The sequence below is a fragment of the Bolinopsis microptera genome, chromosome 4, assembly GCF_026151205.1.
Source record: "Bolinopsis microptera isolate Bmic1 chromosome 4, MBARI_Bmic_1.0, whole genome shotgun sequence".
In the NCBI taxonomy this organism is placed as follows: domain Eukaryota; kingdom Metazoa; phylum Ctenophora; class Tentaculata; order Lobata; family Bolinopsidae; genus Bolinopsis; species Bolinopsis microptera.
In genome coordinates, this window is record NC_087075.1 from 6381987 (window position 1) to 6409374 (window position 27388).

Sequence of the window (27388 nt, forward strand, 5' to 3'; positions counted from 1 at the left end):
GGGCAGCGAATTTTGGTTAATCCTGTACAATAATCATGACCTTATATGGTAATATAAACTTGATTCATGACTAGTAAGACATTCTATTAGTAATTTGAGGGTCAGTAGCAATACAATAAAGCGATTATATAATGAAGTTTTACTCTGATCATACAAATAAAATTATACCAGGATTACTAGCCTGAGCCAAATTATGATAAAAAATGATTAAAATTAAAATATTTCCATGGATAAAAAGCACAACATAAAAAATTGTGGGGGGTTCAGCCACATTTTCACTCATCCCCAAACCCAAATTTCGCGTTGTTTTTGGAGTTTAACAGTGTATGAATTAAAAGCGTGTTCTGGATTTACAGTATAAATTGTTGAGCAAAGGAATTAAAAGTATATACCATTATCAAACTGTAATAGTGGCAATACTGCAACTATCATCACATTCTAAAAACAAAGATCACACTGATTTTAACGGATCAAAATTTGCTCTTGAATTCTTGTAACTTATCCGCACTAAGATTTATGTAGCCTCTTCCTCTACCCATACACTTTCTGGACTCAGGTAGCCCACTCTTCTCTTTTCCATGCTCAGAGAATTTGTTGGTAACTTCTTCAGGACTCATGAACATACTTCTCCCTTCTGTAAGATCACGTGGTATGTGAGTTTCTTTTTTAGCCTGGAAGAGTTTCTCTGGACTAGCTTCCGGAAACTTCTCCATGAGGCTAAAAGTAGGAATGTCCTGTCTTTTAGTTGGACATATTACGGCACATGGTTTATTGATACTGATGGGCAAATTTGCGATATTTGCTTGTGATATAACTGGAGAGATTCTGGGACGTTGCTGACAGAAACCTCTTCCCATACCAGGTTCAAGGGGAGCAATGTTGGCTTGTCTGGTAAGTTCCGCTTCTATTTTAGCAAGAGCTTGTCTCTTCTTAGCAGACTTCTTTTTGGAAGATTTACTAACTTTTGGACCCTGGTTTGCAGGCTCTTGTGATTTTTTGTACAGTTGCAAAATCTCATTTGGTTTGTAAATTACACTTTCTGGTGCTTCAACAGGTAAAGTATCATGTGACTCCTCAACAACTCCAGATTTTGTGACATGACTGAAGAATGCACACTCAGTGTGCCTATCTTTGCAAGTGAAATTGGTATCAATATCAGTGAAATTGGTTGTACCAACCAAGGTTTCAAGCTCGTTTGGCAGTTCTCTGGCACTGATGTTATGTTCTGTCATCCAACTGAATGCTTGTTTTATTCTAGCTGTAACTTGCTGACTATGATTAATGGTTTCATTAGAATAGTTCATAGTGTACCTCACTTCAATTCTCTTGTTCTCTATGAATAAAGGGTCAGTTCTAAATGCTTTAAGAGCAGCAGCAGCATCAGCATCACAATGAAATACGACAAATGCACTGATTCCTGAAACGATAAATATACAGGGTGGGCCAAAAGTCAGTGTGCAAACGTTGGGTCTTATACCTCCGCCGTGTTTTATATTTGAGAGCTGTTGCTTTGTAGATGGCATACTGTACTTACTGGTTCGAGGACTCCGTCGTCAAAATTTGAAAATTTGAATATTTTAGACCACGCCCATTCAAGATTAAAACACCTATATTGTTTTCTCTGAACATGCTGAACGCCTAATTTTTTCAGAAACGGTAGATTATCAAATGTTGCATATGATCTGAAAACATGAGGCAAAACGGGTTAGAAATGACGAAGTTATCAAGCATTTTGTGTATCTCGTTAACAAAATTGACTGGGTGATTATGTGACACCGTGACACGACACCTTAATTGGGCACCCTTAACAATTCCCATAATGTTTAACGGGGTAGTTAACGGGGTCACCTTATCACGTGATTAGGTAAACCAATCACCTGATCACACGTAATGAATAAACTCGTTATGCTTCATATCTCGGTCATCTGAGAAGCTACAATTCTAATTTTTTCAGGACAAACGTAATTCGAATGGCCAAACACAATTCAATAACATTTAGCTTGATCCGACTATCCTAACTATCAAATAAATGTGAAAATGAACCTCCATTTGAAAAAAATGAACGCGAATATTTTTCGAGTTGACAAATTCCTCGAACCAGTGGTGGTACTAAGTCATACCAGAAGGAAGTATTTCAATTGGGCACTCAGTGACTGAGCTATTAAGGCCAACGTTTGCACACTGACTTTTGGCCCACCCTGTATATTTCTATTAGGTAAAATGAATCAGAATGAGACACAATAACTGTTATTTAAATAAAAATGGGATGACAAATTAATGGGATAGATCGAGATAATCTTGATCAATTCTATCAATATTAATCAAATACATGCAATGGATGAACAACAGCTCTAAGTAAATATGGATAATTTGGATGAGATTATCATTTACCTTTTACTCCTTTGTGAAGTCTAACATCTTTGCACTGAACACCTGTAGGTTGAAGGAGAGCTTGAACTTTAGCAGGATTGGCATCAGGAGGGAGTGGGGTAAAGAATAGCTCATGAAACCGTGTTCCCATAATTGTTTTCCGGTGGGCTTCCTTGTATCTTGAAGTTGGGGCCTCCTTGTATCTTGAAGTTGGTCTCTTTCCATGATTTCTCATACTGAACAATTATTTTGTCATTATTTTGAATGAATATGAATGAATTGTTCACAGTTTTGAAACAAAATCACAATTTTCGATACCAATAAATTTTCCTTCAAACAGTAGCCCGCACAGCAGGGCCAGTGGCGTAACGAAGGCCCCAGTCCCCACTGTGTGGGGGCGAAATCTTAGGGGGGCACCAAATCGTGGGAAAATTTGGAAAAACTTGACTACAGTACTAGCAACACTGATATGAGCGTTTTGCTCTAGAAACACTTTTTTAGAGATTTTACCGGCGTATCCTCTAAAATCATCTAATTTGCTCAATTTTAGGGAGGGATGCCAAAAGGGGAGGGGGCGCCAACAGGGGGCGCATTTTCAGCAAGGGCGCCAACAGGCAACGTTACGCCACTGAGCGGGGCGCTTCAGAAAACAACAAATTCACCCTACTGTAACTTGTAATGGGATCCCAAATTAAGTCCAGGCTGCACCACCACGAGTTATAGATAAATGTATAAAAACACTTTACTGCAAAGCTAATAAAATTCTTAAACTTGTTCATCAGTATATGAAGAGTAACTTGCTGCATATCAACATAAAGAAATGTTGTTATATCCACTTTAAGCCGAACTGTAGAAATGAACCAGATTCAAACACCAATGAATTAGAACTGACACTAAATAATATAGTAATTAAAAAGGTGGAGGAAACTAAGTTTCTTGGAGTCATTATTGACCAAAAACTGAACTGGGATGCTCACTTAAGAGCGTTAAACCGTAAATTGAAATGTGAGATAGGTAGACTATGTGGAATTAGACGCTGTGTACCTAAAAAAACTATATAAGGACCTGTACCACACCCTTTTTGAATCACACCTATGTTATGGAATATCTGTTTGGGGAGGTGTATCAAATAATAAACTAGAAGCCATATTTAAAACACAAAAGAAATGCATAAGAATTCTCTTTGGTGATAATGATGCATACTTCAATAAGTTCAAAACATGTGCCAGAGTAAGGCCTATCACTAGGGATAAGACCGGTAAAGTTATCAAGCAGATGTTAGGCAAAGATTTCTTTGAACTAGAACACAGTAAACCAATCTGTAACGAGTATAACTTCCTGACTGTCCACAATCTTCATAAGTTGCACTGTTTACTGGAAATGTTTAAAATTAATAAGTTCCAATCACCAGTCTCAATGTTCTCTTTATTCAACAGGTCACCAAGACGAGACAACTACTTCATCCCACCCACTCCATCCTCACTATTCATCTATCAATCAACTAGTATTTGGAATCACTGCCGTAAGTCAACAAGTGAAATAGACTTCTCCACTCCCATCAGTATATTCAAGAATAATCTTAAGAAATCTTTGTTAGAACTACAATCTAAATATGACCGACAGCTTTGGTGCAGTTACAACTTTGATGCAAATGAATTATCATTGAAATAGGTTGATTTAGTAAACATAATCATATGAGTAAACCACGGTGTTATTGCAAAAAACCATGACAAGGGTATCAGACCTATATTAATCTAAGAGACGACACAAAACGAATCATCATACAACAAATTTTAAAATCCTGCGGCACAGGATCCTGTTGTTTTCCTACTCTACCTCTCCCAAACCCCTCTCTCCTTCTCCTATCTTCAGGTTTATTCTTCAATTTTTTTTAAAATTAGATAGCAGATATAAGTAAAATACAATTTTTTAAGTAACTTGTTATATTACAAATATCATTTATGTACAGTATGAACAGTAGAGGTCCGAGCACACTCCCTTGGGGGACTCCAAATTCTACAGGTAATTCATCAGATTTTACATCAAGAACGTCCACAAATTGTTTTCTATTAGATAAATAACTAGAGATAAGATTTAGAGCATTTCCTCGGATACCATAGTTATTTAATTTTGTTATTAGCTTAGAGTGGTCTAGGGTATCAAAGGCTTTAGAAAGATCTACGAAGACACCTAGTACGTGCTGCTTTTTGCTAGTTAACGATTCAATATGTTCTACAGAATAATTAAGTGCATGACTAGTGGAATGCCCTTTTCTGAAAACAAATTGGTTTTCATGAATTATTCCCTTAGAGGTTAAGAAACTATACAACCTAGCATATATCAGTTTTTCTAGTATTTTCCCAAAAACAGGTAGTGTCGATACGGGTCTATAATTTCCTAAAAGCTGTTCATCTTCCTTTTTGTAAATCGGACTAATTCTCCCTGTCTTAAGTTCTTCATATTTTCTTTTAAATGAAGTAATGGCATTATACATTGTTTGTTATCGTATGTATGTTGTGTATAGTGTTTGCTGACTGGGTATATGCTATATATTTTGAGGCTCACGACGTCTCGTCCCATGGGTGGAGTTGTAGGCTGAGTATGTGTTCAAATCTCCTTACTTCGTATGGTGAAACATTGAAAGGTTTGCCTTAGCCTTTGGGACGAGTGTTTGCCCACCGGGGATCCAAATATATGATTATCATGGACATTACTTTGACACATAAACTAATCAAACGACTTTAATGATTCCAGAAAATTTTACTAACTGCATTTAGCTAGTTTATAGTAAATACACACGATCGCAGAATAGAGGAGCACAATTGGGTTCCTTGTTCTGCGACTGTGTTTCCTCGGTGGGCCGACAGGTTTTTGTTGTGTAGTAGTGCTGGGGAAAAAAACGCTTTAACTATCAATGAGAGTACAAATTTTTAATTCTTGACCTTAGTGCCACAGTTTCTGTGGTAAAAACAAATTTATAGTTAAACGTGATATATTGTAGAAGGGCATGATTTACTCACATCACTAAGCATCTGGATGGATAATTAGCACACAAAGATAAACTGACCTTTAAACATGACCACCAGCTATACCACGTAACCATAGCTCCGAAATAAATAAATTGCTCTACATAGAAACATCTGGCCTGATCCCATCACATTGTGGTCCCCAGGGGTTCGGTAAAGCCCTTACAGGCAACTGGGTCCTTTTACCAGCCACAATAAAATTGATCATGCCAGTACTGTCATAAACTGTAACCAACTATTTAAAAATTAGATATCTTTTGCTAAATTTTAAATTTTAAGTCATAGAGCAATCTTCTCAATTTTAAAATTTTTAAGAATTATATTTTACCCTAACTATGATGTGGTGGCATTTCATACTTAACTAAATTTCAACTTTGAAAGTAAATAGATTATTAGTGACAACAAAATTATAGTTTAAGACATCCATTCTGCATTGTGTTTCCAATATTAGAATTTATGATATGTATTGATTGAATAATTGGTAATAAATTTAACTTTTGTTTTATTAACTTTTGTTTTATTATATTGAGATTACCGATCAACGTTCAAGATTTAAAGAAAAGATAAGTTATTATATTGAATGATCAAAATGGTGCATTCAGCAAATAGCTACTTCAAAAGATTTTAAAATATGAACTCCAGTAATTTTATTTCTCTAATTCCGTCGAATCTTACACATCTAACAGTGATCCCTGAAAACCAATCCAGTATCAACCAATCATATTTTAGAATTCTCTAAGATTATCAAGTACCACTGCCCATACTCCCTTTATGAGGCTATCAACATTTCAAACCGTGCAACGAGTCTAACGGTTATTCTTCTAAATAAATCAAATACCTTTTTGTTTAATGCAGCCAAGCTTTGGAACACTGTTCATAAAAAATTTTAAACATCAAGCAATTGCCTATAAACTTCCATTAACTTGATAAAATTGAGAACGAAAGCACTATTAATACAGGGTGGGCCAAAAGTCAGGGGGCATACGTTGGCCTTAATAGCTCAGTCACTGAGTGCCCAATTGAAATAATTCTTTCTGGTACGACTTACTACTATCTCTGGTTTGAGAAATTTGTCAAATCGAAGAATATTCGAGTTCATTTGTTTCAAATGAAGGTTCATTTTTGCATTTATTTGATAGTTTGGATAGTCGGATCGAGCTAAATTTTATTGAATTGTGTTTGGCCATTCGAATTACGTTTGTCCTGAAAAAATTAGAACTTAAGCTTCTCAGATGACCGAGATATGAAGCATAACAAGTTTATTCATTACATGTGATCAGGTGAATGGTTTACCTAATCACGTGATTAGGTGACCCCGTTTACCACCCCGTTAAACATTATGGGAATTGTTAAGGGTGCCCAATTAAGGTGTCGTGTCACGGTGTCACATAATCACCCAGTCAATTTTGTTAACGAGATACAGAAAATGCTTGATAACTCCGTTATTTCTAATCTGTTTTGCCTCATGTTTTCAGATCATATGCAACATTTAATAATCTACCGTCTCTGAAAAAATAAAATATGTTCTTGTCTGCTTTAACTGATACTAAATAAAATTGTTGCTTTCTTGAAATTGTTGTTTTCTTGATAATATCATGGTGAAGAAGATAGACTTTTGAGACATATGACAAAAACGATGGGAATTGGTATTGATGAGGACTCCAAATCAATGAAGATACATGAAAATCTGTATTGTAATTAAATTATACATCGAAACAATAAACAAATATAGGCAAACGAGTATAGTTCCGAAAGTATAAAATGTGATTCAAACAATATATATATATTCAATTAAATCAAGTAATGAAAATGGTCCATTGTTACAAATATTTTTGAAACAATAAAATATACACAAAATTTATAGGAGTGTCTAAAAATACCCCGGAAACCTTACTGGTTGGAGCCTAATTTGGAAAGTAAAAGAGCTAGAGACGTCCGGTTTTTTTGCAAAATGTTCGTTTTGTAAAAGTAACGTTTCCTCCCCAAGAGGAAAATTACAAATTAGGGACATTGTAGATTTTTACTTTTTAGTTATCTCAAAATTTTCAAAAAAGTCTTACTTTGGGCTGTTCAAAAGTTTGCAACTTAAAAAAACAAATAAAAAAGAACTTAGCGGATTTCTGTACTCTGATTGGCTGAATTTTTGAGGACTTCGCCGCTTCGACGCGCCGCGCAAACTAGCATTCTTGCTTCGCATCGTTCTTGCGTCGTTCTTGCGTCGATCGTTGCTCTGCTTCGCGTCGCAGAGCAGCGATCTCGACGGATTGGCGTCAATCAAGCTGAATTTCAATTCACTAATTGTTGGAGGACTACGCCGCTTCGACGCGCCGCGCAAACTAGCATTCTTGCAGAGCAACGATTTGGAAAAGTTGACATCATCAATCAATATATTACATGATTAAAATGTTGCTGAATGCGCGTGGCATCTTTTCGGCAGCTGCCTAACTTGTAGCCGCTAACATCAATGCCGCCGCGCGCGCCAAGTGTTGGGGTGCATTCTCATTGACAATTAAACTTGGTCAAAAATATTTATATACAATTCCTAGATTAAATCAAAAATCATGTTAATGTGAGTATTCAACACTACTCGACAACAAATAATTGCCGGCCCATCAAAGATTCAGTCGCCGAAACAAAATCAAATGTTTGCTTTTTCGTTTCGGGAACTGTTTGAACTCAGTATTACATCCGGCCGGCTAATCATTTTTTATAATGGTTAAAGAACAAAGTAAAAATATTTTCCTCGATGGGCCGGCATTCGCAACCGCGAAACATTTTGAGTATAACAAACGATGACACCACCACCAGCCTTTAATTGATAAGTCCATGGGATAAAGTAAAATTTGTAATTTCATATTGCCTATCACCTATCACCTATGTTACTTTGCATATACTGCTTCTAGTTACACGCTAGCGATCTCAGTCCCCAATAAACTTGTGACCCAACAGAAGGGATTGTGGAAGGACACGTACATTTTTCATTAACACGTGCCCTGATTACCCCCTCCGTTGAGCTACGGGGAACGTCTGTAGTCTAGTAGTCAGATCGTTAATAAATTTTAATTTAAAATTGATTGCCGGGCGATGGTGTCAGTGAGAAATGTTAAGTTAGGTGAACATTGGTACAAAATTATTAAATAATATAGCAGTTTATCTCTAAGTTAAAATCACTATTTGTTAAAGTATACAAACAGTTCCATTCAAAAAAACAAAGTCCGAGAGCAGAGAGAAGATTTGGAGACTATACACGCATATGTGGGGTTTAAATTTGGTATTAGTAATTTTAGGGTTCGACCGAAAATGTTGGTCGGTTAGTTTTCTTAATAGGGAGCAGTCACTGTTATTAGAATTTTAGATTAGGAGCAACAATTAGAATCTAATTTGACATATTGTGGCCCAGAAATCAGTGAATGGCAGTAAAATGCTAGCGCGCCTTGTTATGCGCACTAACATACTTGCTGCTGAAAATAAAGAAGTGTATCCATGATAATGTCGTTTGTGCGGCAGCCCCTGCCGATACCTGGATTATATTGTGTCCTCCTGTCCTCAAAGACAATATCACAAATTTCATTCCTGTCTTGTGCAAACTGGTCAACCAGTCTCTAGCTAAGGGCACATTCGACGGTTTGAAGACTGCTGACATTATTCCTACCATTAAGGACCACAAACTTGATCCAAATGACTTCAAGAGCTATGGACCTATATCTAACCTCTCTTTTCTGGGTAAACTCATCGATTTCGTTTCGAAATCCTAAGAACAACAGTGATTTCTCTAAGGGGGGACAGAGTAGGCTATCCACTCCGATAATCGTAACCGATAATTATCTCCGATAATTCGTTAAAAAAAGTTATCTGTTTATCTAGATAAAACATATTTTTATCGGTATAAAAATTTACTAGATATTACCGAAAATAATGCCTCAATACCGTAAAATTGAAAAAGAAATATTAGTGTTTTTGCCTTTCCATGGAATCTAAGAAACAGTCCCAAACGTCTTCTAGTATGATAGAAGAGGTAGTTTACTTAAATGTGAGGTTTATTTACATTTGTATACCTATGGATTGTATGGAACTGTAGAACTGTATGAACTGTTGAAATCCAGAGAAGGTTATTGACATTGTTCTCTTGAGGGTATTGGCGTTTTACCTTATAATTATTCTTGAGACGGGAACGAGCATGTTACTGTTAACAAGAGTCAAAAATACCGGCAGGGCACTCAATTAAATTCTGTAAGTGTTCTGGGCGTGAAACATTGTCTTCAGGAGAAGGAATCTGTTGCTCCAAGTTATCAACAGGATAAGAAAACGGTTCACTGAATCACTTTAAATGCTTGACTGTTTCGAGGAGAATTGGTATTTGGTACACTACTGTTCTCAGGAGAAGGAAACCCTTGGTCTACTGTTTTGAAGAGAACTAGTACACTACTGTTCTCAGGAGAAGGAAACCAGTGGTAGATACTGTTTTGAAGAGAACTAGTACACTACTGTTCTCAGGAAAAGGACACCCTTGGTCTAGTACTGTTTTGAAGAGAACTAGTACACTACTGTTCTTAGGAGAAGAAAACCGGTGGGGTCTACTGTTTTGAAGAGAACTAGTGCGTTACTGTTCTCAGGAGAAGGAAACCGTTGGTCTACTGTTTTGAAGAGAACTGGTACACTACTGTTCTTAGGAGAAGAAAACCGTTGGGGTCTACTGTTTTGAAGAGAACTAGTGCGTTACTGTTCTCAGGAGAAGGAAACCGTTGGTCTACTGTTTTGAAGAAAACTGGTACACTTCTGCTCCCCGGAGAAGAAAACTGATACTCTAATATTTTCAAAAGAAAGGAAGTGGTACTTTAGCAAGATTACTGGTAAACAGTAATAAAAGTCGACAATTAGTTTTTGCGAAATTTGGAAAACATTTTAGCTATGGCCTTCAGCAGAAAAATTATCGGTTTTATCGGTTTTATCTAGATAAAACCTAAATCTTTATCTGTTTATCTAGATAAAAGATTTCATACCGATAATGGATAGCCTAGGACAGAGGTGCGAGAAAGAACTTTGTTGATATAAACAGTTTAGATTTGAATTTGGAGCCACAAGGCAAAGGTTGATATTCAAATATTTCTCCCAATATTTGAGATAGGGAATATATTGATTTTTTGAAGGGTTGTTTTTATATAGGGTCATTGTGACAATTATGTGTATATTGTTTGAATAATTTTACGAATGTTAAAACTCATCGAAACAGTTGTGCTGTATAATAATGAACTAAGGCAAATATCTAACTGAAATTTTAGTGGAAAATCGTTCATTTTTCGAAGAATTTGTGCCCAAATTTTCGGTCGCCCAAATGAGTTCAAATTTTCTGCCCAAATTTTTCGGGCTCAAATAAATTGTGCTCAATATAATGGCACACAAATTTTTGGGAACTAAGGTATATAAATATGATCATCTAGGAGACACTCTGAAAGACCTTCATTGGCTGCCTATTAGTTACAGAATTCAATATAAGTTATTGCTTCTTGTCTATAAATGTCTTAATGGTATGCAGTCACTCAGATGATTTTAAATCAGGACACTTAAATAAAGACACATACTCTGCCCACAATAAGGGGCCATAATTTTTAAATTATGTAACAGTATAGAATTATTATTATTATTATTTAATGGTATGGGACCAGATTATTTAAGTAATATGTTTAAATATGCCAATTATAATTTCATCTTATCTATTTGTCTGAACATGAACCTAGAGTATCTAATATACACAGTATAATGGAGAAAGATCGTTTCAGAAAGTTTACCCTAAATTATGGAATGAGCTGCCTCTTGAAATTATTTTCAAAGTTATTTATTTTCAAGGTTATTTATTTTCAAAGTTTTTTTCACTGTAGGATTGAATATTTTTGAAATAGGTACTCATGATCACGAATGGCAAAGTTTTGTTTCCTGTTGTGTGTTGCAGGAGACTTTTGGTGAGAGCATCATCCACGGCCACAGATAAAGTAGGTGAGTTTCTGCAGATCATATCATTTACAAAATTCCTGTGTACATTCTACAGTAAAGTCCCTATTGAACGTGCCAGATTTACTGGAGGGATTGAACTGTATCATCCTACTCCACAATTTTGTTTCAATAGATATAATTCCTGTTTGGCATATTGGTTGATATATAAGTTTACAGGTGTTGACTTGAGCTGTAAGCACAATGACAAGACAGTTGTCTTGTCATTAAGAAATGAAGGGAAGATGAACTGCATGACTGAGTACATGGCAAGAACGTTCAAAGTAAGCATAAGCATTTAATAAATGTTATAGTATACAATATTTGGTAAAATAATATTTAACAAAATTGTATTTGATAAATTATTAATATTGGTGGGAAATATTAATCATATATTTGTTCACATAGTGCGATGATACTTAGTAGACATGTGTGATGATGTGATGTCATAATTTTTACATTACTTTACTCTTACCATCTTCCAGGATATTGTGAGAAAATTGCCAGAATCTCACCCAAAAGCTCGATGTTTGGTTGTCACTGGTCATGGTAATAGCTTTGCCGCTGGTGCAGATTTAGCTTGGCTTGAGGAGCGCAGTAAAACTGATCCTTCCAAAAACATTGAAATTATGAAAGTAAGTTTGGCATTTTCTTTGTACTTTATAACAACACAGCTGTTAATTTATTACAAAACTTCACGTCTTGTACTGGTGATATTATATTGTTTGATGTAAGATATTGTTTGATGTCAGATAATTTCAGGAATATTATGGATTCTTCACACCTCTTCTTGAAGCCTCTATTCCTACTATAGCTGCTATCAATGGGCCTGCTATTGGCGCTGGCTTCTGTATTTCAATGTTTTGTGACCTAAGAATAACTGCTGATGACGCCAAATTGGGTTTGTGAACAGAACACTAGATCTAACTACTACTAAAATTTGACAGAGCATAGTGTGGAGTGAGCTATGTGCCCATCCTTGGAGAACCTGGTGGATGTCCTTGCTGTACTGCATTGTTAAACAAGAAACTGAAACCGAGGGGTTCCGTTCAGGCCCTTCACACTTTGTTTCTGTCTAGTTCTAATGTACCGTCACAATAGTGACTTAAATATACTCCTTCATAATAATAATACATAATATTATACCACTTCGAGGTCTGACATGGATCAATTTCACCCTATTCAAAATTGAGAACTGCACACTTAAAATTTTCAGGCGCTAACTTTGTGAAAGTTGGCATCAGTCCTGGTATGGGTGGTTCATTTACCCTGCCGCAAAAGCTTAACAATCAGGTTTATTGAACATATCCCATATTAACATTTCGTTTGCTTCAGATTTGATACTAGTATCTAGTAACTACAGATTTGTAGTTACACATCTGTTTCATTTATTAGGTACTACACTAGTCTAGTCCACAAGCAGATCAACTTGAGGTACTATGCTTCGTTTCATGTTTTCGTGATTTAATCAAGTCTGGGTTTTACTGACTAATAATGATAGTTATGGACAATACGGGCTGGTAATTTATTATTATTATTATAATACAGGGAGGGCCAAAAGTCAGTACCCAAACGTTGCATACTGTACCTACTTGTTCGAGGATTCCGTCACCAAAATTTGAAAATTCGATTTTTGGGGGCCACACCCAATCAACATTGAATTGCTTATACTGGTGTTTGTGAACATGTTAGAGACTCCGTTGTAACATATTGCAATAGGCCATTTAATCAGGAGTATGATCTGAAAGATGGTGCGAAACGGATTTAAAATGACGAAGTTATCAAGCAATTTTTTTAATCTCGTTAGCAAAATTGATTGGTACTCAATGATTACCCAATTACGGCACCGTAATTGGGCTCTCTACACGATTCCAATAATCGGATCTAGCCTCAACCCAATTACCTGATCACACGTAATGAAAAAACTCGTTATGCTTCATATCTCGGTCATCTGAGAAGCTAGAACCCCCTTTTTTTTCAGGACAAACGTCATTTGAATGGCCTTGAAACACTATTCAATAAAATTTGGCTTGATCCGATTTGGCTTGATCCGATTTGGCTATATCCAAACTATCAAATAAATGCAAACATGGAACTTTATTTGAAAAAAATGAACCCGAATATTTTTCGATTTGACAAATTCCTCGAATAGAACCAGTGGTGGAAGTAAGTCATACCAGAAATATTTATTTCAATTAGGCAGTCAGTGATTGAGCTATTAAGGCCAACATATGGGTACTGACTTTTGGCCCACCCTGTATATAAAGCTATATAATATGAATCGATTGGTCAATTCCATTTCAATAATCAATTCGCTCACTCACACTGGTATCAGGTATGTAACGATATTACACTCACTGGAAGAACGTTCTCTGGCAAAGAAGCAGAAAAAATGGGAGTTGTTCTAAAGTCTGTTAATTCAAGATCAATGGTAAATGTTCCTGTTACTCATTTTTCCTTTTCGAAATTCTAAACTCAATATAATAATGATAATAATAATAACTAGAAATGTATACATCGCTTTATAGCCAAAAAGAACTCAAAATCCTAAGATTCAGTTCAAGCCGTCTAAAGCGACTCATGAACATGTACATAAGAACTTAGCATTTTATGAAGTATGGTTTGTACGAGAAAGATATTATATGATACTTATATGAACACTTTTTCAAATAGATGAGTCTTTAGTCTCTTTTTAAACACGACAATATCAGTCAATGTTCTCAATTGATAAGGAAGCTGATTCCATACTGAGGGTCCACAGTAACTAAAACCTCTCTCAGTTTTACTATAATTTGAGACAGGAGGAACATTTAGGAGGAAATAGTCTTGTTCAGTTTGTAGCACACGTACAGGTTGACTCTTGATGTCGATGCATTTGGTGATATAGTCTGGAGCTATGTTGTTGATGCATTTGAACACTGTTAGAGCAATCTTATACTCTATTCGCTGTCTACCTTACTCGGGATTATTACGACGGGTTTATTAACGACCGGTTAAAATATGGTTCGGGAAAAATATGGCGAAATTGCTCAAAACCCACCACATTTTCCCGGTCGCCATTTTACCGGTGTCCAACCTTTCAATTTTAGATTCAAAAATTTTGTCTCAGATGTAAATTTCCTTATCAGAGATAAGCAGGTTCAGAAATTTTCGCATTGCTAAAACTTGTGAAACAAGTCGAATTATCAATAATTGTTGAAAGTAGACTCTAGCAAATTCGTTGTTTTGAATTAGCATTACATGTTTACGTGTATCAAATAACCATTATGACTCAATTTGTAGAAAATCTTCGAAAGAATGCATCGTTCACATTGTTTAGAATTATGAATAAATGACTGATGAAACTGATTCATGTTATTGACCGTTTTAATTAATTCTAGTTTTAATTTAACTGTTACTTTTACTTTGAGTCCTATTTCATTATGTAGAGATAGTCAATACCTAAGAAATTAAAAATTGGCCTATTTAAATCAACTTTGACAATAAGGATATATGACAAGAATTGGGCAAAAAGGTGAATTTTTTGCAATTTTAGCCAAATGAAGTCGAAAAACCTACAACAAGTGTCCCAATAGTCTTCTTTAGTGAATATAAGACAACCATTAAAATATGAGCACCCATACCTATACCCCTTGGGAACCCTAAAAGCTGAGTCGGCGGGTTTATTAACGACCGGTGAAAATGTGGTTCGGGAAAAATATGGCGAAATTACCCTAAACCCGCCACTTTATCCCGGTCATAATAATCCCGAGTAAGGTAATTGGAAGAAAATGGGCTTTATACAGGTTGTCCCAAAAACAAGCGACCAAGTCATTGGCAAACATTAGGAATATCATCAAAAGATAGTTTGAAATAAAATATTTGTAGGGCACTTTTAAAACATCCAATAGTTGATGTTCACTAAGTAAGGTAGCTCATTCCACATTTTTGGTACACTAAACATGAATGCAGAAATCGCGGCATGTACGGAATCGCGATTTTTCCCATTATTTGCGACAAATTTTATGACGTATAGTTTAATGTATAATCTGTTAAAAATCGCGGTATCGCGATTTTTGGCCAAAATAATCGCGAAATCCTTTTGTCCCTGATGCAGTATCTTTACATTTTCAGGTTCTTGAAGAAAGTTTAAAGTTAGCACAGCAAATTGTAATCTCAACATCCCCAAACGCAATGAAGGAAACTGTTAAACTCCTTCGTGCTCCGTACTTGGCAATTATGGAGGCTCAATTACAACAAGAAGCTCATGCCCAGAGTAGATGCTTTGCCAGCAACGATTTTAAGATATCTCTTGCTTCAGTGAAGAATAAGACTCTTCCAGTTTTTGATTGAGTTTCGAATCTAAACTCTTAGTGATTTAAAAAAGTTTTTTAGAGGTTTTGTACATTTGTTTTTAAGGCCGGAATCGGTGGCAGGCAACTATCGTGTCATGAATAATGAACGTTTCTTTATTAAGTTGTAAAATCACATCATGTTAGACTTTATGATCTGCGAATTTCTTTATCCTTGGTTTATATATATATTTTATATTAGTGCATCTTCTATTATTTTATAAAGAAAAGATTAATATCTTAAAAGATTCAGATTTATCAAAGATTTTTACCTATATTTTAAAACGATTTATTAACAGCAATAGGATGCCTGAGTTCGATGACTCTATCGGGGAGCAGTGGCATCAGGATTTTCAAGGATTCATGCACCAGTCTCGAGAAAATGGACAATCTGGGTTGGAAGATGAGTTTGGTGCCCAGCAGGAGATTTATACAAAAGTATGTTGCAATTGTCTGAAGTCTTTTGAACTTCTAATACTGATATTATTTGAACTATTTAACAGAACTTAAAAGTTATCATTTTAAATCTAAATTGTAATATTATTCTTTGAAACCCTCTGATTATTTTCCCATTAAAAGCCGTACAAATCATTATTGCAGAATGAAATACGATTAATTTCAAACACAGACTAAAATATGTAAATATGTAAATATACAATTTTTTTTTCAGTACGCGGAAAACTATGACAACCTGATACACTCAGATTTTGAGCGTTACGTGGGCTTCAATATTCTGGCTAACGCTATCAACGAGAACTTTGCTGACAAGTCTCTCAGAATCTTAGACTTTGGCTGCGGAACTGGACTACTGGGCCAGGCTCTCCACAACAGAAACTTTAAGAACATCGACGGCTCCGACTGCAATTCCGAATTATTGAAACCAGCAGCAGATAAAGGATGCTTTAAGAATCTGTACTGCAGTAGAGGAACAACCAACCTCCCAACCGAACGAGTATACGACATTATATGTTCCTCTGGTACATTCTTTCTGTCCAGATCTCATCCCTGTACTGAGGCATTTCCTGATCTACTGAAACTATTGAAACGTGGAGGTACCCTTATCATCCTCACCAAGAAGTCCTATCTCAATAAGGATTACGTTGACTGGAGTATTGTTAAGGAGATGTTAAGGAAAAACATCATAGAGGAAGTTGAAAGGGTGTACATTCCTGGGTATAGGAAAGTGTTTGAATTTGAGGAGGATAGGTTGAGTATGGCATCCATCTTACACTATCGAGTTCTTCAATAATTGAAGTTAACTGATTTGTGTACATTTAGTTAAAGTCAGATCTGAATTGTAACAATTTTGATAGTGTATGTTGTTCAGTAGGTCTGTTTGTTCAAAATTTATTGAAAACATGTTCTGATGTCGTTACATTTTATTTAATTTAATTAAATCAAGTTGGTTGTTATCGTTATTATTCATAGATTTTAGTGATTACTTTTTCTTGATATAATATTTTATTCTGTACTACAATTTTTGCTTAAACTTACTATTTTCCCCGCCCCCTGTTTTGATGTATATTGCAAAAAAAGTTTTGTGTGAATTAAGAAATGGCCAATCTTCGATTTAGTACTTTTACGTTTTACATGATGCATTTCCATAAATGCAGACTATCCAGTGATGATTTCATCTAGATGTTTCTTCTAGCTTTCTAGTTTGATTAGATATTTGCAGTTAACAAATCCCTTTAATTTTGAACCTTGCTTTTAATTTTATACACTGCCTTGAGTTCTGAAACTTCTTAGAAATATTTTAGAGTAATATTGTAAAATGTTATATTTTATAAAACTATAATATTATATAATTTCAGATTTACATTAATTCTTGATATTTCAGGAAACAAAATAATGATTTCAGAAAAAAAATACACTCCTTATGTTTTATTCATTTCTAAACAGTATTAGACTGGAATTTAAAACATTTTTGTTCAATATCATATTATATGTCAGCCCAATCCAGACAATGGATTTAGGAGACCTCTCAATCCGCCCTGTTAGCAAGGCCAAGAACCTGGGATTCCTTTTCGATCACCAAATGAATCTGGACTCTCAAATAAATGCTGTCTCCAAAGTATGTTATTTGAATCAAAGGGACTTAGCAAGAATCGGTTCGAAGCTTTCCCATGACCTAAAAGTTCAGTTAGTTCACTCCAATATCCTCTGTTTCATAGACTACTGCAACTCAGTCTATTATGGTATAACAGAAAAGAATCTCCATAAGCTACAAAAGATACAGAACAATGCTGCTAGATTTATCTTTGGTCTTTACGGAAAAAAGATACGTGAACCTATCATGCCTTACCTCAAAAAGCTCCACTTTCTGCCTGTTCGGTTCAGAATTAAGTTCAAAATATCACTTCTGGTCTTCAAGTGTCTTAATAACATAGCCCCTCAGTACTTACAAGGACACGTCAATCTAAGGGAAGTACGAAGACGAAGTTCCAGACTAGATGATGACTTTTATTTGTTGAAAGTTCCTCCTGCTCCTCATTTCAGACGAACAGATGCTGCATTTATGTTTTGTGGACCAAAAATTTGGAATGAACTACCCTACTCAGTGAGATCATTATCATCTGTAGAATGTTTTAAAAATGCCCTAAAGACGTTTTATTTCCAACGAGCTTTTGATAATATTTCTAATATTTGTCCATAATGTCTGAACTGATATGAAAGTGCATAATTTTGGTAACTTCATACAAATATTTGTTCATAAAATCTGAACTGTTTAAAAAGTCCATAATCTTGCTATTTCAACACTAAGTCTCGCTTGAATGACTTTAATGTACATCTTTGTTGGGTATATTTTAATGTCGAAGCGTGTAATAAATGTTAGAATTTATTTATTTATTTATATGTTATTTTTATAAAAATAATCGTGATGATCCCAAACTTCTTAAAGCAATGAAGCCTGATGACACTCCCGGTAAATCTTTCGTTATTCCCAAGAAAGCGCGTTCTGTCGCCCACCAGTTCACCTCCAAATTGGAAAAAGGAACCAGAGATTGGGACAACATTGCTGGGATTCTGAAACACAGTTGCCGTGTAACTCGGAATATTGATAGGTAAGTTAAGAATCGAGATCTGGCAGATGTTTTTCATTACCTATAATCTTTTATTTGAAAATAACGTCAATAAACGTGCACAATTTTGAAAAATAGTTGGATCAAATCTTAAATAATACCACTATGATATGTAGGTATATTTTACACTGCAACTGTAACTTGAAATTTTAAACAATTGTATAAATTGATTCCCGTAATTATGTGTATCATTTGAAATTTCAAAGTTTTAAAATATCTCTATTACTTCCAGGTTTATTTTAGAAAACATGTGGTTGATCAACAACGAGAAGCTCACTAGCCAATATAACCAGAAAAAACAAGACATGAAAGACCAAGGTTTAAAAAGTTAGAGGTTATTCTCCAAGAAGCTCATAAAATTGTCATCCTGCCTGTACTGAATTCTTAGATGTATGAATAGCGTGTAATGAGACCGAAATAAGTAAAAGTCGGTATGTAAATTATTTTATAAACCTCTGTTTGCTTGTAGGACGAACACAGCAGGAACTGAAGGAGCTATTCGCATTTAACCTGTGCTCAGATTTCCGACTAGCAACTAATTTTTGTAAATATGGAATGAAGGCTGGCAACGCCTTCAGTGGAAATCATCTGGGGGACTGTAATATGGGCGTTTATTTCTACAGGTCAGTTTCTTAATTTATAATGTTTAGACCTGTTTTGTTCCCGAAGCAGTTTCTTAATTGATTAGGAATAAACTGTTCAGAAATAAAATGTTTGATGCTGAGAAAACAACCAATCACTTCCGTTGAAAGCTCAATAAATCCTACTTTTTACACAATTTGGTAGACAATTACTAATTTAATCACATTTTTGAACTTTATACACATACCACCCGCTCAGATTTATAGATACGATGAAGAAGTACATTGGATGGATGAACAAAGAATTTACTGGGTTTCTGGTGATATACAAATTAATGAGGGGCCGTGTAAAAAATGTTACAGTACACAAGGAAACAGACTCAATATTGGAACCGGATCCAAACTACGATTGCCACACTTCCAAGTATACGCTGTCACAGGTAATTAGTGAACTGGAGGAGTCACCAGAGCGGACCAACTACAAACTTTAACTTGTTTTCGCCTGGTGTAGCCTTTAAAGTTCATCAATATTTGATCCATTTACCCTCAAATCTTAGTGATTGATAACCGTTAACTAGCACAATCGCATCAAAAACGTCATTTTTTCTTCCTCTCAACCTCGGTCGGATGACATAAACTAATTACTCTATTACATTTATTGAGAATTATGTCATGTAACGCGATAGAAATATTTTAAACGGGTCATATCCTGTCCAAACCCAGGATGCACTACATGAAGTTGTAACTTTGTTTGAAAGGCATTAATAAACTAAATATTTAAAATATTAAAAACACCTCAGTTTCACACGATGAGATACGCAGATGCCTACATCTCTGGTCGGTACTATGTCTACGAGTTTGATGATAACCTAGAGATAGTAGGAATTCCTCGGCAGGTGGTCCCGTACGCTATTGTTGAGTTCCGCACTAAACCAGATGAGAATCAGAAGGAGAGGAACCATCAGCCGGTCATGAGATCTATTTCAGAGCTTCCCTCTTCCAAGTTAGGGAAATATGTGTTTTAAAAAAATTACACGTGCACCCTTTAAACCTGGTTAACTAATTATCTTTAATTGTGATAATATCTAGATTTAACGTTTTTTATTACTATTCATTATAATACAATAATACCTTGGCTTTTGAGGGCTTTTGTTACACGTGCACCCTTTATATCTGGTCAACTTATTATGATTATCTGAAATATCTAGATTTGAAATCGACAATAATGAGAACAAGGAACGATTAACATTCAAGCAACTATAGTTCAAGCTTGATTACCAAAACGATTTTTTATGTCTTGGAAGTACTTAGAAATCCTTGAACATCTGGCAATGGTGTAATTTCTCCTAAACAGTTTTGGTGTCCACCTCCTACTATCGACAATACTTATAAACTGTAAGTTTGTTGATTGATCTAAAGGTGACCCCCTGCAGGACGCCTAAAGAAAATCTGGAAGTAATAATAGACGGAGTACCTTTAGATGCTCCTTTACCTGCCCCAGAACCAGAGATAGCAGCTAAAGCCGGTCTCCTCCCCACTCCCACTTCTGTTACACCAGCCCTCCTGCCTACTCCTGATGATCCTGAGAAAAAGGTTTGCAACTGGTACATTTAATTATTTATCTTTCTCCTCCCCACCCCCACTTCTGTTACACCAGCCCTCCTGCCTACTCCTGATGATCCTGAGAAAAAGGTTTGCAACTGGTACATTTAATTATTTATCTTTCTCCTCCCCACCCCCACTTTTGTTACACCAGCCCTCCTGCCTACTCCTGATGATCCTGAGAAAAAGGTTTGCAACTGGTACATTTAATTATTTATCTTTCTCCTCCCCACCCCCACTTTTGTTACACCAGCCCTCCTGCCTACTCCTGATGATCCTGAGAAAAAGGTTTGCAACTGGTACATTTAATTATTTATCTTTCTCCTCCCCACCCCCACTTCTGTTACACCAGCCCTCCTGCTTACTCCTGATGATCCTGAGAAAAAGGTTTGCTGAGTACAAGTGGTTATATATAATATTTGCTGAGTGGTACATTTAATTATTTATCTTTCGTTCATCACTCACTTTTTGATTGTAGTATATGTATGGTGAAGCAAGTGAAGCATAGGAAACAAAAGATAATATGCATAATATGCCTAATAAATATTCAAACTACTAGAGGACTACTGCACTTCTATGTGGTGTTATATTTAAAAAAAATCTAAATCTTTCAAACAATACATAATTATACAGAATTGAATGCTTCTAAATAAACCCAGTTATAAAAGGAGAAAACCGATATAGCCCTAATATCCACTATCCCAGTATGAAACCCAAATTATGTATTGAAAGAGGGGTGACCAAAACACAGTAGTGTGCAGTAAGAAATACCACACCCGCAATAATAAAATAAATAATAATAAAATTTGGTAGCTTAAACACAAACTCTAAGCCCAGTGGATAAACCACAAAACTTATGCTCTATTGTGTGAAACAAAGATACTAGATCAAGATAACTATCAAGGAGTGTATGCATAGGACATAAAAAGTTTTGGAACGAAGATGACATGCTTGTGAAGCGAGCTAACAGTCTAATTGCTAATAAGTTCAAAAAGATCATGACATTAGGTTGCATCCTAAACAGTTTAAGCAAATAACATAAAGTTATTATATTGTCAATTAATCGCTCATGCCATAACTTTTCTTAAACAGGTGAGTTTTTAATAATGTTTTGAACAGATCAACATCAGAACAAGTCTTAATTTCAATTGGTAGTTGGTTCCAGATTTTCGGAGCAACAGTCTGAAACGCTCTTGGGTGTGATCTTGTAGATCCGACGGGTAGGTGTAAGGAGGAAGTTCTTCTGCTACTCGAACTAACAAATGTTACTAGATCACACAGATATGCAGGAGCAACACCATTGACTGCTTTGAAAATCAGTAAGCATAACTTAAACTCAATCCTCTCCTTCACCTTGAGCCAATGAAGGGATTTGAGCTTCTCCTCGACTGAGTCTCTCTTCTTTAATCCAAAAACCAGACGGCATGCTCGGTTCTGAATGTTCTGCAGCTGCGTAATTGAGGCTTGACTACAACCATAGTAAAGTGCATTGCAGTAGTCAAGCGATGAGATTACAATTGCTTGAGTCAGTGTTCCCATCTGTTTGGTTGTGAGGAATGTTTTCATCTTAGCAAGGTCTCTTAGTTTCAGAAAACAGGATGTTTTAAGTTGCTTGATTTGCTCACCAAAGTTTAGTTGAGAGTCGAGACGAAATCCGAGGTTCTTTGCAACAGGTGACAGCCTGACACACGTCTCAGAGTTAACAAACACGCCCCCTATAGACAGCTGCTGGAGGACAAGCGGTGTCCCAAAGACAAGAATCTCAGTTTTTCCTGCATTGAGCTGTAGATAATGTTTTTTCATCCAGTCATTAATTTCTTGGAAACATTTGGGAACATCGTTGATTTATCAACGATGTTCCCAAATGTTTCCTTATAAGGACGGTGGGCTCCTCGTTTGGCTTGAAACTTTTATACAGCTGATGATCGTCGGCGTAACCCTGGATGGAGAAGTTCAAATCATGTGCTGCTGAGTACAAAGAGCGAATGTAGATGTTGAACAGGACCGGACCCAGCACAGAGCCCTAACCCAGCACAGAGCCCTAACATTGGGCCCTAGCAAAAAATTAATTAATCAATGAATTAAAACATATAATATTGTACTTATAGAAAATATATCACTCTTAAGGCTCCTTCTCCGAGCTAATGACTCTAAAGTTCCTGATAACATGAACTTTGTCAGGCTCTGCTGTCCTTTTATTGAGTAGTTGGTCGACAACTTTCTTTCTTGAAAATAAAACTGTTGTAATTTGTAACTCTTCTGGTAGTTGTTCTCAGATTTTGCCACCATAAGTATGAAAGTGATACAAAACTTAAACTAAAACTGAAATAACTTAATTTTGTGCAGATATCAGAGAAATTGGATAACTTGCCTGCCAGACCTGACAAACCGTGGACAAATCCTGGGGATAGAACTCGCAGAGCCAGTAGCACTCACCAGTTCAACGGTAACATATAATTGTATATAATGTAGTGTATGGTCTGTATACGTAACACTGTAACGCTGTAACGCTGTAACGTTACTTATTCATGTTTTATGGGAAACCGTGGACAAATCCTGGGGATAGAACTCGCAGAGCCAGTAGCACTCACCAGTTCAACGGTGAATTAGTGAAACACGTAACCATTTGGATTTTATTTTAAATTAGCTGATATCAAATTTAAAGCAATCAATAGATCTAAATAGTGCACTCGGTAATTAAGTGATAGCCCCCAAAATGCCGAATTTCAATTGTGTTTTCAGCTGATCTCAAGTCAGAACTATTGGAAATGCAGGAGAAAAACCTGATATGGTACCCGATAATAACCCAGAACAGCAACCATTGGTACACCCCTAGTATCACCCCTGAAGCACTTCATAAGGTCAGATTATTACAGGATTGCTGTCTAAAGGTCCTGGTTTAAACCGGAACCTTCTACAATCCTCACAACCGGGGACGTTTATCTGTTCGACCCATATCTGTAATTCCTGGAATTTGTGTGCAATTCTGATCAAAATTACATGAGTTAGTCAAGGATTGCTTCTGATTTTGAGGAGATCTCATCTTGGAATTTCCGTAGGTGATGTCGTGTTATGCCCGAAAGAAGAAAGAGAAACTACATGAAACATTCGTGTCCCTCAAGATCAACTCCCGCGATCACTATTATCCATGTAACTTCCTCCAGCCTATTAAGTTTGATAACCTTGGGCTCCGTCAAAAGGACATATTACCCCAGGTGATTAAACCAATTAATAAAGATTTTATGTTGAGGAGTTGTATTTGTAAGATAGTAACAATATAAGTTTGTAAGATAGTCACAATATAAATTTTTATACGTTATTTTCGTCATGACATTTTTGTTGTGTCCGAAAATGTATTATGTCGTTCATGTTTGACATACATAACGAAGAATTATAATTTTGTTCATTTAGTCCTGTTTTAATTGATTAGTTATTATACATGAGGGCAATAATTTCAGAATATTTATCATGAAGTTAAGGAAACAGTGGAGATTTACAACATTAGGAAACAGCCAACTTATATTGGGAAGATTTCTGCTAGGGGGAACTTTATTGTCAAGAGTACACTTGTATCAAGAGGAAAATTTCTGAGCCAGGTAAAATAAGCTGGAAACTTGCCAAAATAAATTGTTTATTATTTTTCAGTTAATAGTTAATAGTACTCTGATCTCCTCGACCGAGAAGATTGCATAGATCCAATGGATCCTTAGCTACTCCCTAGACTAGGTGACACTGGGATTCAAACCCTGAACCTTCTGCGCAGAAGGCGGATGCTCTAACTATCAGGCCACCTAGCCCCTTATTTTTGTAAAATATTTTGATAACAATTTAACTTACTAAAACTGCTAAAACGTACTAAAACTGCTAAAACGCATTCTAAATCAGAATTAACTAGGAAAATTTCACGAATCTATAGTACCCAAAAGAAGACCAGGAAAGATTCTGGGATGAAAAATGCTTAATTATATCTGACAACATGTTCAGGTGGAACTGGCAATTCACTGCAACATAAAGCTGCCCCCAATAAACACGGTGATAGACCTCACTAAAAACATGTCCATCAAATATGCACAAGTAAGTTACATTTTTTCTTAAAATGGTTATTTTTGGGACCTTTTTAAGAATAAATTATAAAATTCACTTGTTAATATATCTAACTAATTCTAGATTTCTATTAAATAGAACCTGCAAAATCATGCACATATTTGGTGAAAGTTTGGTTCAATCATGCCCAATCACCTTAAACCATGCCCAAACCCGAATATATCACCAAGTTACACTCCCTCAGACGATATACAAGAAGATGAAGTTTTCGACCCCTCCTGTATTCAACGTTAACGACAGACCTATCCGGATGAATGGACAAATAATCGTGTACAGCGAGCTGCGGCCTATTAATGATATCTACGACAACTGTTCTCATCTCCAAACCTTCTTGTATGCTAAACATCTGATTGCAGTCGCAGGTAAATTCCATTGATATGCAAAAACAGCATAATGTGAGGTGATAGTGATAGTGCATGATCATTGAGCCAAGGGTAAGGTACACGAACTACAATATTCCAGTGCAGTGCAGCTTAACATTGCCTTTAAATGGAAAACAGATTACATACCATTGTAACAAAGAGTATTAATTAATGTGACTATCATATTACAAAATTCTCATTTCATAAAGTAATGAAAAAGTCAAAGTTCGATTAATCTTAAATTTTTACCTCAAATACGTGATCATTATGTTATTACAAAATTTATTAGGGTTTTTCCATTTCTCAATAGAAAAAGTCTCCATTTTATGCCATTTTATGCTATTGGTCCCCCCCCCCCCCCATTTCAATATTACAAAATTCCCTGAATTTCAGAAACACCCGACTGCGTGATAATGATAACACCCAACTCTCCCCTGACACGTGAATGGGGGGTGACGTGCAGGAAGCACCCAATGCAGCTTCACGCTCTGATATCCTGGAAGGATGCCTTCTTTAAATCAGCTACCAGTAACAGTAACAGTTATCATAAAGAACAGGGTCTGATTAATCAGAGGATTTCTGATCTAGTGGGGTAGAATAAAAGATGTCTTGACTCTGTGGAATTACGTTAACAAAGTCAAGATGACACGTGATACTCACGTAGTCAGTAACAAATCTACACAGTAAGACGGTGATCATTATTCAGAATTTATTTAAAGGTACCACTATTTTAATAAGAACCGAGATGTCCCCACTTGCACTTAATTGGAGCTGATAACAGAGTAAAATGACCCCTTTTTTTACAATGATGTTGAAATTCATATGTGACAGTTCTGTGCTGTTAATATCAGTCTTAAGCAATGTGACGAGAATTTGTTTTGTATCATAAAGAGGACCAATTCTCTACAAATTATTTTATCATTTGAATGATGTTAATTTTATTTATATTTTGATTTATATTTCATTCATTTTTATCTTGCATTCTGACTGCTTATACACCTTATGTTGCAAAAACAACCCTCGATTTAAATACAATTAAAATATTATCAACCATTAAATATTTGCATGATAATTCCACTTAGAAGTTTGCTTTAGAAGATAAACTTTAAATTAAACCACCTTAGAGTAACATGACATGGTTGAAGTTGTCATTGCGTTGGAGCCGTATGAGCGCGGCGGCTCAGTGCTAGGTAACGGTACCGACTCTAACACAAGGAACAGAAGTTCGGCTACTCCACTTCTCGATAAGGACTCTGATAGGTTAGTTTTCAATCCTCATTACTTTATTTAATACTAAGTCAATACTCATTACCGTACTTTGTTTAATTAATTATGTAATATTCTGCTGTTGGAGTGATCATTGGTTGAGCACATTAAGCCCCGTATTAGTATGAACAGTATTACACTGAATTCAAGGAGGAATATAAAATATCGAATCTAAGTCCATTGTTAGCATTAATTCCTTATATAATATAATATAGAATTCTAAAGAATTCAAACCAGCTCGCAACGTATCAAAATATGTACAAGTTCTGTGAGTTATGCCAGCAATCTAATATTATTATATAATATAATATACCAGTAACTGGTTACTGGTTACTGGTTACTGGTTACTGTTTACTGGTTACTGGTTACTGGTTACTGGTATCCAGTTGAACAAGTAACTGTACTGGTTACTGGTTACTGTTAACTGGTCACCAGTTGAACAAGTAACTGTACTGGTAACTGGTAATTGGTAACTGGTAACCAGTTGATCAAGTAACTGTACTGGTTACTGGTAACTGGTTACTGGTTGAACAAGTAACTGTACTGGTAACTGGTAATTGGTAACTGGTAACCAGTTGATCAAGTAACTGTACTGGTTACTGGTTACTGGTTACTGGTTACTGGTTACTGGTTACTGGTTACTGGTAACCAGTTGATCAAGTAACTGTACTGGTTACT

At 35.8% G+C, this 27388-nt stretch overlaps 5 protein-coding genes across 7 annotated transcripts in view; 4 read left to right on the forward strand and 1 right to left on the reverse strand.

The window, feature by feature from the left end:
* LOC134813723 (uncharacterized) overlaps positions 1 to 17042 on the forward strand; it is an 88630-nt gene extending 71588 nt beyond the window's left edge. Inside the window, exons 2-3 of one of the 2 annotated variants that reach the window (XM_063821590.1) lie at positions 16018 to 16150; positions 16383 to 17042. In XM_063821590.1, the coding sequence (XP_063677660.1) occupies positions 16018 to 16150; positions 16383 to 16961 (712 nt within the window). In that variant the 3' untranslated portion in view covers positions 16962 to 17042. Of the gene's footprint in view, positions 1 to 16015; positions 16151 to 16382 lie in introns of those variants that run through there. The other variant, XM_063821591.1, reaches the window with a different exon arrangement.
* On the reverse strand, positions 89 to 2614 carry LOC134813960 (uncharacterized). The gene is made up of 2 exons (XM_063821910.1): positions 2392 to 2614; positions 89 to 1417 (listed from the first exon to the last, which is right to left on the reverse strand). Exons 1-2 carry the CDS (start codon positions 2603 to 2605, stop codon positions 471 to 473), a joined length of 1161 nt encoding a protein of 386 aa, XP_063677980.1. The 5' UTR covers positions 2606 to 2614; the 3' UTR covers positions 89 to 470.
* On the forward strand, positions 11298 to 15818 carry LOC134814155 (3-hydroxybutyryl-CoA dehydratase-like protein, mitochondrial). The gene is made up of 7 exons (XM_063822192.1): positions 11298 to 11387; positions 11562 to 11665; positions 11867 to 12016; positions 12144 to 12282; positions 12598 to 12674; positions 13717 to 13812; positions 15495 to 15818. Exons 1-7 carry the CDS (start codon positions 11300 to 11302, stop codon positions 15711 to 15713), a joined length of 873 nt encoding a protein of 290 aa, XP_063678262.1. The 5' UTR covers positions 11298 to 11299; the 3' UTR covers positions 15714 to 15818.
* Positions 17043 to 18618: 1576 nt separating the features above from the next.
* LOC134813721 (uncharacterized) lies at positions 18619 to 26568 on the forward strand. Its single transcript, XM_063821587.1, has 13 exons — positions 18619 to 18777; positions 19028 to 19113; positions 19265 to 19418; positions 19636 to 19816; positions 20177 to 20379; positions 20810 to 20969; positions 23325 to 23424; positions 23721 to 23839; positions 24038 to 24193; positions 24437 to 24574; positions 24963 to 25052; positions 25267 to 25444; positions 25838 to 26568. Exons 2-13 carry the CDS (start codon positions 19044 to 19046, stop codon positions 26038 to 26040), a joined length of 1752 nt encoding a protein of 583 aa, XP_063677657.1. The 5' UTR covers positions 18619 to 18777; positions 19028 to 19043; the 3' UTR covers positions 26041 to 26568.
* The window catches only part of LOC134813719 (probable phospholipid-transporting ATPase IIB), a 46136-nt gene continuing 45300 nt past the window's right edge, over positions 26553 to 27388 (forward strand). For both annotated transcript variants that reach the window (XM_063821584.1, XM_063821585.1), the window contains exon 1: positions 26553 to 26704. In XM_063821584.1, coding sequence (XP_063677654.1) covers positions 26580 to 26704 — 125 coding nt within the window. In that variant the 5' untranslated portion in view covers positions 26553 to 26579. The remainder of the gene's footprint in view (positions 26705 to 27388) is intronic.